This window comes from Pygocentrus nattereri, chromosome 11 (genome assembly GCF_015220715.1).
Source record: "Pygocentrus nattereri isolate fPygNat1 chromosome 11, fPygNat1.pri, whole genome shotgun sequence".
In the NCBI taxonomy this organism is placed as follows: domain Eukaryota; kingdom Metazoa; phylum Chordata; class Actinopteri; order Characiformes; family Serrasalmidae; genus Pygocentrus; species Pygocentrus nattereri.
Genome location: NC_051221.1, coordinates 4,237,555 through 4,249,861, shown reverse-complemented (window position 1 = coordinate 4,249,861; position 12,307 = coordinate 4,237,555). Strand labels below are relative to the sequence as shown.

General features: G+C 44.7%; 1 protein-coding gene across 1 annotated transcript in view; it reads right to left on the bottom strand.

Moving 5' to 3' along the window:
- Positions 1-6,651, bottom strand: part of ehmt2 (euchromatic histone-lysine N-methyltransferase 2) — a 36,973-nt gene extending 30,322 nt beyond the window's left edge. The window contains exons 1-4 of the mRNA XM_037542838.1: positions 6,563-6,651; positions 3,871-3,910; positions 2,691-2,774; positions 2,286-2,485 (exon numbers count right to left, since the gene is read on the bottom strand). Coding sequence (XP_037398735.1) covers positions 2,286-2,485; positions 2,691-2,774; positions 3,871-3,910; positions 6,563-6,589 — 351 coding nt within the window. The 5' untranslated portion in view covers positions 6,590-6,651. The remainder of the gene's footprint in view (positions 1-2,285; positions 2,486-2,690; positions 2,775-3,870; positions 3,911-6,562) is intronic.
- Between the last annotated feature and the right edge of the window lie 5,656 nt (positions 6,652-12,307).

Here is a 12,307-nt window from a genome sequence, read left to right as displayed (position 1 = left end):
CTGACATCCTCTACTACTGACAAAACTCCTGAACTACCACACTGGACAGAGCCAGCTGGTCTGTTTAGGGTATTATATAATAACACTGCTACTCCTGACGTCCTCTACTACTGACAAAACTACTGAACTACCACACCGGACAGAACCAGCTGGTCTGTTTAGGGTATTATATAATAACACAGCTACTCGTAATGTTCTCTACTACTGACAAAACTACTGAACTACCACAGTGGACAGAACCAGCTGGTCTGTTTAGGCTATTATATAATAACACAGCTACTCGTAACGTTCTCTACTACTGACAAAACTACTGAACTACCACACTGGACAGAGCCAGCTGGTCTGTTTAGGGTATTATGTAATAACACAGCTACTCCTGACGTTCTCTACTACTGACAAAACTCCTGAACTACCACACTGGACAGAACCAGCTGGTCTGTTTAGGGTATTATATATTAACACCGCTACTCCTGACGTCCTCTACTACTGACAAAACTACTGAACTACCACACCGGACAGAACCAGCTGGTCTGTTTAGGGTATTATATAATAACACCGCTACTCCTGACGTCCTCTACTACTGACAAAACTACTGAACTACCACACTGGACAGAGCCAGCTGGTCTGTTTAGGCTATTATATAATAACACAGCTACTCGTAACGTTCTCTACTACTGACAAAACTCCTGAACTACCACACTGGACAGAACCAGCTGGTCTGTTTAGGGTGTTATATAATAACACAGCTACTCCTGACGTTCTCTACTACTGACAAAACTCCTGAACTACCACACTGGACAGAGCCAGCTGGTCTGTTTAGGGTATTATATAACACAGCTACTCCTGACGTCCTCTACTACTGACAAAACTCCTGAACTACCACACTGGACAGAACCAGCTGGTCTGTTTAGGGTATTATATAATAACACAGCTACTCCTGACGTCCTCTACTACTGACAAAACTACTGAACTACCACACTGGACAGAGCCAGCTGGTCTGTTTAGGGTATTATGTAATAACACAGCTACTCCTGACGTTCTCTACTACTGACAAAACTCCTGAACTACCACACTGGACAGAACCAGCTGGTCTGTTTAGGGTATTATATAATAACACAGCTACTCGTAACGTTCTCTACTACTGACAAAACTACTGAACTACCACACTGGACAGAGCCAGCTGGTCTGTTTAGGGTATTATATAATAACACAGCTACTCCTGACGTCCTCTACTACTGACAAAACTCCTGAACTACCACACTGGACAGAGCCAGCTGGTCTGATTAGGGTTTATATAATAACACAGCTACTCCTGACGTCCTCTACTACTGACAAAACTCCTGAACTACCACACTGGACAGAGCCAGCTGGTCTGTTTAGGGTATTATATAATAACACCGCTACTCCTGACGTCCTCTACTACTGACAAAACTACTGAACTACCACACCGGACAGAACCAGCTGGTCTGATCAGGGTTTTATATAATAACACAGCTACTCCTGACGTCTTCTACTACTGACAAAACTACTGAACTACCACACTGGACAGAGCCAGCTGGTCTGATTAGGGTTTTATGTAATAACACAGCTACTCCTGACGTTCTCTACTACTGACAAAACTCCTGAACTACCACACTGGACAGAACCAGCTGGTCTGTTTAGGGTATTATATAATAACACAGCTACTCGTAACGTTCTCTACTACTGACAAAACTACTGAACTACCACACTGGACAGAGCCAGCTGGTCTGTTTAGGGTATTATATAATAACACAGCTACTCCTGACATCCTCTAGTACTGACAAAACTCCTGAACTACTACACTGGACAGAACCAGCTGGTCTGTTTAGGGTATTATATAATAACACAGCTACTCCTGACGTTCTCTACTACTGACAAAACTCCTGAACTACCACACTGGACAGAGCCAGCTGGTCTGTTTATGGTATTATATAATGACACCGCTACTCCTGACGTCCTCTACTACTGACAAAACTCCTGAACTACCACACTGGACAGAGCCAGCTGGTCTGATTAGGGTTTATATAATAACACAGCTACTCCTGACGTCCTCTACTACTGACAAAACTACTGAACTACCACACCGGACAGAACCAGCTGGTCTGATCAGGGTTTTATATAATAACACAGCTACTCCTGACGTCTTCTACTACTGACAAAACTACTGAACTACCACACTGGACAGAGCCAGCTGGTCTGTTTAGAGTATTATATAATAACTCCGCTACTCCTGAAACTGGGTATGTTAAATTTCTTCGCCTCACCTGAGTGAGCGGTGGTCTGTTCATGGTCTTGCGAGCACGGTGGACTTTAGGTGGCGGATTGGAGGAAGAGGAGGAGGAGGGTGAAGAAAGAGAGGAAGAGGAGGGGGCGGGGTTTTTACTGCCCGGCCCACACACACTCATTTTCGCTCGGCCGGAAACTGAGGACGGGGAGGTGGGAGGGACAGGCTTAGAGGCATGACCTAGAGAGAGAGAGAGAGAGAGAGAGAGAGAGAGAGAGAGAGAGAATTCAGCTTAATGACATATACTGGCCACTTTATTAGAAACACCTACCCTGTTCTTCCACTCACTGGCCACTTTATTAGAAACACCTACCCTGTACTTCCGGTAAATGACCACTTTATTAACAACACCCACCTTGTGTTTCCACTCACTGTTCATGCTTACCTGCGAACGGTTTGCTGGAGCTGGACGTTGCTGGTTTCTCTGCGGCCTGCTCGTCCTTCTCTTTTCCTTTCAGCGAAGGACATCCTTTCATTCGGAAGACAGACATGTGAGGTGACGCAATGTGGTATAACAAGATTAAACAGGGCGTGTCCTTAAGCCTGTGTCCCTCACTGTAATATGAAACGTGCCAGTAACGGACTGCTGCAGTAAGAAGTGTGAGTAAGAAGTAAGTAAGAATGTTTAGCATCTTTTCTCTGCAGCACTGCAAACTACTCACCACTCAAACTACAAATAGAAATGCAGAGAAAACCCAACTCTTTTCAAACAGTTCGATGTTATACATAATCATAAAAGCGGCTCAATGATCCACTCAAAAACCGACTCATGTACATATATCTGCTTATTCACCCTATAGCAGCTAGGCTCCGCCCACTCCCCCATAAGCTATAAGGAGTGTTTCAGCCCACATTGCTGTTTGAATGGGTCATAACACAGGGAGGCCAATCAGAAAAGAGATCATTTACATATAACAGCCTTAAATGGGAACAGCTTGTGTAACTCTGAGGGATAAAAAGAGGACAGGTGAAAGTAAAATGACAAATTTTATAAGTGGACCTTGCAATATGAAGAAAAGCCTAACGCTACTTCTACTTCCTACGTTGTGTTTTGGACGTTTATACACAATTCAGAGCTCAGTGGTGATGGGAACCAGGCGTTGCCATGACTACAACACAGATATAGACACTTTATTTACCATCCAGAACCACCAGAGAACCTACAAGAGTCTTCTGAGCTTATATGGAATGTTGATGATGGAAAACAGTGGAAAATCTGGAATAATGAGTTTTCTTTGGGGACTATTTTACCGCACAGCGCCCTGCATGTCTCCCTCCACCATGAATGGAGTTGAAGTTCTCTAAACTCTCATAAAACAGCGTCTCAGTCATCAGGCAGTGAATTCAGAACCAGTTCATGTAGGAACTTTCTGTAGGAGCTTTTAGAGGGACGTCTGGTTCCCATCACCACCACTGGGAACGGTTCTGACTCTAGAACTGAGCGTTTCACAGCAAACCGCTCTGAACGACTCTGTTTACATGTGAACCGTTTAGTTATGCTGGAATTTTGGAAAAACAGAAGCGGAATTGAACTCCTGTTGGTCAGGATACGCACAGAGACCTACCTGAGGGTCTGGACGTCGCTGGGCTGCTGTCTGACGGGCTCTGCACAAGAACAACAGCACAAAAACATCAGAGCTACTCAAACAGAGCCATCAGCCTAAAGGCAATGCTTCCACTCAGAGTTCTATATGGAACCATTTCACGTTCAAATCGTGCTTTGCACGGTCAAATGTTCTTCAGATTGACGGAGAATGTGTTGTATGTGGTTCTACGTACCACCAAAAAGGGTTACAAGCTTGAAGCTGCAATAACAGAAAAGCCCGGTTTTTGGTTCTGCACAGAAACGTTTTCAAAAAGGTTCTATACAGAACCACACGCAAGACATTCTTCATCAATCTGAAGGACTGTTTTCACCATGCAGAGAACCCTTTTTGTACAATGTTCTATAAAAAAACCTTTTTGAACAAGATTCTATACAGCGCCAAAAAGGGTTCTTCTACTGCGACAATGTCAGAAGAACCCTTTTTGGTTTTAGATAGAACCACATACAATACAATCCCCACCAATCTGAAGAACCACTTTACCATGGAAAGAACTATTTAAGCACGATATATAGAATCTACATAGAACTGATGCAGAATGTATTGTGTATGGTTCTATGTAGAACCAAAAACGGTTCTGTTGCTACAACCCACTTAAAAATGATGGTTCTTAAAGGCTTCTTTGTTAAAGACAATGGTTCTGTATTGAACCGTAAACCCTAAAGAAAACTTCTGCATGACTACATGGTTCTTTAGATTGATGGAGAATGTGCTGTAGATGGTTCTTTACAGAATTCTTTTGAAAAAGGTTCTTTACAGCACCAAAAAGCGTTCCTCTATTGTTATAATGTCGAGCTTGTAACCCTTGGAGAACCATCATTTTTCAATGCGTAATAACAACAGAAGAACCGTTTTGGTTATATATAGAACCACATGCAATGCTTTCTATATAGAACCATTTCACGCTTAAATGGTTCTTTGCACGGTGAAATTGTTCTTCAGATTGATGGAGAATATGGTGTATATGGTTCTATATACCACCAAAAAGGGTTCTTCTGTTGTTACAAGCTTGACATTGTAATAGAGAAGAACACTTTTTGAAAATGTTTCTGTGCAGCACCAAAAAGGTTCTATAAAGAACCACACACAACACATTCTCCATCAATCTGAAGAACCGTTTCACCATGCAGAGAACCATGTAAGCATGCGATGGTTCTATATTGATTTCATAAATCTACATAGAACCTTTGCAGAACCACCATTAAGACTAAGTCACTGTGAACTGTGAGTGAAGCTAAACTGCAACCGCAGCTCATTCACAACAGCGCTGTGTCCAGTTACAGCCTGTAGTCCATCTGCTTCTCTGATCTTCAGTGGTCAGGACCCCCATGGACCCCCACAGAGCAGGTACTATTTGGGTGGTGGGTCAATCTCAGCACTGCAGAAACACTGACGTGGTGGTGGTGTGTTGTGCTGGTCTGAGTGGTCAGGCAGCGTCCTGTTGGGCAGCGTCCTGTTGGGCAGCGTCCTGCTGGGCAGCGTCCTGCTGGGCAGCGTCCTGCTGGGCAGCGTCCTGCTGGGCAGCGTCCTGCAGGCACAGTTCTGCAAGCAGCGACCTGCGGGCAGAGTCTGGCGGGCAGCGTCCTGTTGGGCAGCGTCCTGCGGGCAGCATCCTGTGGGCAGAGCCCTGCGGGCAGAGTCCTGCGGGCAGCGTCCTGCGGGCAGCGTCCTGCGGGCAGAGTCCAGCGGGCAGAGTCCAGCGGGCAGAGTCCTGCGGGCAGCGTCCTGTTGGGCAGCATCCTGCGGGCAGCGTCCTGTGACCACTGATGAAGGACTAGAGGACGACCAGCAGCATCTAAGGTAGAAGCATCTAATACGCTCTTAAAAATGTTTCTTCGAGGGTTCTTTAGTAAAGAAAATGGTTACACATAGAACTATGAACACTCAATGGACTCACGAAAGGGTTTTCTGGATTGATGGAAACAACATAACAATATGAGAAAAGGCTCCACGTGGAACCTTCTACAGCACGTTCTCCATCAGTCTGAACAAACCTTTCATGAGGCAAAGAACCCTTTAATCATGCGAAGGGTCCTTTGGGCATTCATGATTCTACCTAGAACCATTTTCTTCACTAAAGAACCCTTGAAGAACCGTCTTCAGTGGACTGCGAGTGGACTGACCCTCCACCCAAACAGTACCTGCTCTGTGAGGGTCCATGGGGGTCCTGACCACTGAAGATCAGGGTAACAGATGGACTACAGTCTGTAACTGTAGAGCTACAGAGTGGAGCTGAACGGCCAGTGGAGCTGATTAGATGGACAGTGAGTGTGGGAGCGAGGAGGTGGTCAGAACCGTATGGTCAGTGTACTGGACCCTGTTTTACACCGTTACCGGACCAGCTCGGCTTGTTTTCGGCTCTTGAGCTCCTCGCCGTTCAGACACAGAGGGGTATCAGAGCCGCCGCTGCGCTCCAGCCCGTTCCCAGCCTCCACCACCGCAAACGCCGGAGTCTGTTTACCTGTTCTCCGGCTTCTTGTTCCAATTGTTCCGTTCCACCTTAAATGCTGCAGCAGTCACATTGGGCGCTTCCAGCGCTCCAACAGTAACCGCTGCGCGATTTAAGGTGGAACGGAACTCGACCAGGAACCTGGCGATTCGCGAGTCCGTGCGAATTAATGTGAAGACCTGATCTTTGTTCGTCCTCACTCACCTCGTCCATCCTTCCTTCCGTCGACATGCTTCTCTAAAAAGGAGGAAAAAAGAAAAGAGGCTGACACCGCGGCGACGCGCTCCGACAAATGGCTGCCCCGACCGGCACAATTTCACAATAAAAGTCTCTCTGCGGCCAAGTCTGCATTCAAACACGTGCTGCTCCTTCTTTCTTTCTTCCTTTCTGTCTTTCTTTATAATTATTAATTTATGGAAATATGCATGTCCTTTGTGTTTATTTTATTACGTATGTCTTTTATTTAATCGTTAAATGATCATAAAATTCTTTCCAACTTTTTCTCGCCACTTCGTGCCTTTTTTCTTTCCATTTACTGACTCATAGACAGTTTTTAGTTTTCTGCTTGGCACGTCAGCTTGCTAACGATGCTGTGGGAACAAAACCTTGCGATACTATTTTTGTCATTTTTCAGTTTTTCGGTCTATTTTGAGAATGCACGCCACCCTTTACAATGTGTGTAAATTTCACGATGAATGGACAAAAATGAGCGGCCCAATATGCCCTGGAAAAAGTCTGGTTCCGTTGACTTACAATATAAGTTAAGTAGGTTTTTTCCCTTCTCCTTTGAAGTTGTCATTTTGGACATATGAGGTTTTCTTCTGACAGCAGGGATTCATGGATATGTATAAATACACTGTCGCTGTGCCAGGAAACGCGCAGAGAGGAGAATTCTCCCTCCGTATGGTCTTCAGGGTTTCTCAAACACTAGAGGGCGCTCCTGAGTGAGTGCAAAATGACTGGGTTAATCGGGAACATCAGCAAAATCGTAGTTTATAAATCCTTTAATATTTCTAACGTAAAAGAAAGCATGTCCTGAACAGAGAACCACATAAAACATTTGAACACTGCTGTTACACCTTTAGATAGCTCGATCTACAGAACTGTATTGATCCCGGAGGGAAATGGCAGTGTTTCAGTAGCACGACATATAATTACACATAAGCTATGCAGGAAAATATAACTCTTAATAATAAGTAATAAAAATAATTATAATAAATAATACATGCGTAAACATCGACACAGCTGAACATTCAGACTGAAACTGGAAGCCTTTATTAACCAGGTATTTATTCAGTGCTTCCACATTTTAAAGATTATATAGAGCAAATATTTTAAGGATTAACCGCAGGAAGAATCAGTTGTCATCCAGCTTTTATTTAGTATTATTTTAGATTTTCAATTATAATGTATAGTCGAAATTTAAGACATGCAATGTATGCAGGTAAACATGCAGAGTGCTTAGAGGCTCCACGGGTTCTGCTGAGGAGATTCGGTGACTAATCAGAACCTCAAACGGTCGTCTGATCAGAGGCAGAACGCAAGTACACAAAAACAATGTTATATTATTTATGCAGCCTGTGGCCAGTCATATTACGTTGTCTCCGTTTTCGGGTGGTCCTAATGAAATTCTGCCTAGAGCTCTGAAAAGGCGTCTGTCAGTCTTGGGTTGAAGCATTGACCGTTATTGATCATGCAGGAAGTGAGAGATTCAGCTGAGGGTCAAGACGAGAAACTGCAGCCCAAGATCTGGTGGATCCGCAGACGCAGGTCAGAAGGAATCGGAGGAGTATCGGCAGGCGGAACAGGAGGGGGGGAAGGCCGAGTCGGTGGTGGGAGGATCTGACAGGACTGGCAGTTGCGGAGCTGGAATGCCTGCAACTGGTAGAGAGGGAGTGTAGAGAGGGTTGGATGAACAAAGGGGGGACGAATGAGGTATGAGGATGAAGAGACCGAGAGAAAGGGAGGGAGAGAGGGATAAAGAGGCAAATAGAGAGGGGTGAATGAGGGAGGCGTAGGGATTGAAATTAAAAGAGAGGAATTGAGTGGGGATGAAGAGAGGGGGGTCGGGAAGAGTTTGAGGATAACGTCAGGTCAGAAGACAACAAATCGAGAGGTCAGAAGGGTGGTCATGCTAAGCGACATCAACATGGTACACAATATCATCCAACTCTACGTCTGTAGCATCGGAATCATCTCCAGTCAAGCAAGGTGAGCTACTGTAACAGTTACGGTCATCAGATATCAGGGAACATGTAGCTAAAACTAAAGCATTTTCTCAGCCAGATCAAACTTAGCAGCTGAGGTAGGCTCACTGCACAGACCGGGTAAACGACTTGCTAAATCAGTGGGGAAACAAAGAAGGAATGGCTGCGTTTCCCAATAAATGAATGTGACGCAGTGGCACAGCATAAATTCCAATGATGTCCTTGAGAGAAAAGCAGGAAAACCGGGGCGAAGAAACAGGCAGGCAGAAGAGTCCAGGGTTTCACTGTGTGAGAAAGCAGGACAACCGACATCAGCCAACAGGCACTTGTGCTGGCTAATATCATGCCGAGTGATGGGGAGAGAGAGAGAGAGAGCGCGAGCGAGAGAGAGAGAGAGAGAGAAGGAGGGGGAGAGAGAGAGAGAGAGAGAGAGAGAGAGAGAGAGAGAGAGAGAGAGAGAGAGAGAGAGAGAGAGAGAGAGAGAGAGAGAGAGAGCTTTCTTGCGAGTGGTGTGATTGGAGGCCTTCCGTTACCTTTTAAAATTGTTTTGTATTTTAACCCAATACGTTCCCCCTAATTGAGCCTTGTCCCCCCTCTAGCTAGGTTTCCCCTCCATCAGACAGTGCTGCTCAGCAGGGAGGGTGTTTATCACATCATGGCATTTTCCATCTGCTCAAACCCTGAGTAACAAACCAAAGCACTGTACTACAGCGTTCCAGATTCAGCAGCACTGCTCAGAGTTATTGGGGTCTCAAAGTTGCAGATTCAGGTCAGGTTTGGGTTTAAAATTCAGCAGTACCAGTCAGACCTGGTTGGCTCGGGTCTCAAAGTTGTGAATTTAGGGCGGGTTCCAAATGTAACAGAACCGGTCAGGCCACGTTGGGTCCGGTCTTAAAGTCATGGGTGGAGTTGAGGGTGTCCAGTCAGACTCCTGTGCTTCGTTCTCTTCAGGCTAGTGCGACTCTCTTACTCCAAACATCATAACATTGCCTTCTCCTTCAAGTTCCAAGTTCCAAGTTTATTTGTCATTTGCACAACATGTCAGGACATTCATGCATTTAAAATGCTTGTGGTGATGCTCAGGTCATCACTCTACAGAAAGTAAATATGTAAAGTGAAATATCTAAAAAATATACACATATTAAAAGAAGGAAATATAGTAAATATACCCAAAATCTACAACCACAATTCCAGTGAAGTTGAGGCATTGTGTAAGTTTAAAGTTTATCCGTTTGAACATTAAATATCTCGTCTTTGTAGTGTATTCAGTTGAATATCGGTTGAAGTGGATTCACAAATCATCGTATTCTGTTTTTATTTATGTTTACACAACGTCCCAACTTCACTGGAATTGGGGTTGTAGAGAAATTATACACAAAATATAGACACGATATACACAAGACATAGAGACAGTATACATTTAAAGTGACTTGAGGGACTCAGTGTTCTTGTTCTTTAAAGTGGTTTAGTGTTAAGGTGTTATTGTCCATAGCAGAGATGATATGATATTATAATAATAATAATAATACTGACAGAGTGACTGAGTGAAGTGGTAGTTGGTGACGGACCCACAGCTTCACAGCTGGTTCAGAAGCCTGACAGCCTGTGGGTAGAACCTGTTCATTAACCGGGTTGTTCTGGCCTGGATGCTGTGGAATCTCCTGCCTGATGGCAGGATGGTGAACAGGCCGTGAGGCTGTCTGACCGGATCTTCTTGATCTTCCTGAGGCAGTGGGACTGGCAGACGTCCTGTAATGCTGGTAGTTTGTTGCCTATGATGGCTTCTGCCGTCCTCACCACTCCTCTAAAGGCCTTGTGGTCGCAGCTGCTGTACCAGACAGTGATGCAGCCTGTGAGGATGCTCTCTATGGTGCACCTGTAGAAGTTGGTGAGGATCTGAGGAGGCAGACCAAACTTCCTGAGCCTACGCAGGAAGAAGAGACGCTGACGGGTGACGCTGTGACGCTGACAGATCTCACAATAGTGTTGGTGTGGTGGGTCCAGGTGAGGTCATTAGTGAGGTGTACGCCGAGGAACTTCACACTGCGGACCCTCTCCACTTCGGCTCCACTGATGGATAGGGGAGAGTGACCACGACTCTGCAGCTTCCCCCTTGCGAGTGTATTGGGTTTACCTGTTGCGGTGACTATTTTTCCCCACAGTCCATCTTTTCTTTTGTACCCCTGCCTCTGCAAGAGCTCTTTGTCAATGTGCAAAACCAACAGAACTGCTTTTATTTCCTCGCACATCTGTTTTGTGATGGTATGTGGCATTTTCCAAAGTGTACTTGTCCTGAAAAACACACACAGAAAAGTTCTGCTATTTTAGCTGGACTGCCCCATGAGGCCAACATAAGACTCATTGTACATGAATTAGTCTTCACCTAAGAAATGTAAAGAGTTTGCATACTTTAGCCCTAAAATCTGTAATATCAGACAAGCCATTAATACATCTACAGTATATCCACTGAAGAGCCCATGTCCTCTTCATCTCAACATAAAGATATCATGGTTAAAATGTCCCAGTTAGTGGTATCAATAATTTTAATCAATATAGTTACTCACCTCAAATCCCCAACTTGTAGTCTTGACACGTTACCACGTCCCAGTCGAGAAGCTTCCTAACATCCTGAAGGCCACTGCAGTAGACAGAGGACCAGTGGCAGCAGGGACCATTTCCAAGATCACCAAACCCCTAGTTGTACACTAGTTGTTCACAGAAAATGGATTCTAACACAGCCAAGCTCCAAAACCCCATCGATGGTTTGTGCTCCATCTTCAATGGCCTGATTGCAAGGGTAACAGATGCAGAGCAGCGCATTAGCAAACCGGAGGATACCGTGAACAGACACAAACAACTAGTAACCCAGCTGCTGAAGGATAACGAGCCCCTTAAAAACAAAGTAGACTATATGGAGAATTACAGCAGGCAAAACAATGTCCGCATTGTGGGCCTGAAGGAAGGCACAGAGGGTCGTTATCCAGTTAAGTTCTTTGGTGAATGGCTGCCACAAGTCCTGGGAGCTGCTCACTTTTCCACTATCCAGGAGAAAAAGGTGAACTTTTTCCCTGACATGAGCCTTGAGCTCCTGAGGCACCGCAAGCAGATGATTCCAGCATTGAAGACTTTGAAGGAGAGGAACTTCACCTGCTACATCACCTACCCAGCGTGACTGAGAGTACAGCTAAAACACAGGAAACTTTGCCTATTCAACACACCAGAATGGGATATTTGTATATTGAAATATTTGCAAAAAACAATAAAGTTTATCCGTTTGAACATTAAATATCTCGTCTTTGTAGTTGATTCAATTGAATATCGGTTGAAAAGGATTTGCAAATCATCGTCTTCTGTTTTTATTTATGTTTTATACAACGTCCCAACTTCACTGGAATTGGGGTTGTAGGTGGAGGCTAAACCCTTCACTTCTGAAACATCCTGAATTCCGTACAATAAACCATTGTGGTGAATTTATTCTTATTAATTCTATAGTCGTAACATTAATTTCTATCATATTGGTTAGTATACTGTGTAGATCCTGGTTGATTCTGTGGGCCTCTGACTGAAATAGTAGTAGGACCATAGGGTATCAGTGGAGCTGAGAAAAGAGGCACCTGGCTTGAAAGTGGCCCCCTGAATGTAAACAATGCCTAGATATGGGATTAGGTGACTAAGGTCATTCTGGAAAGGAATGTATGTTAAATACCAAATATGGCTTGAGAGGGGCCATACATCTTAACAG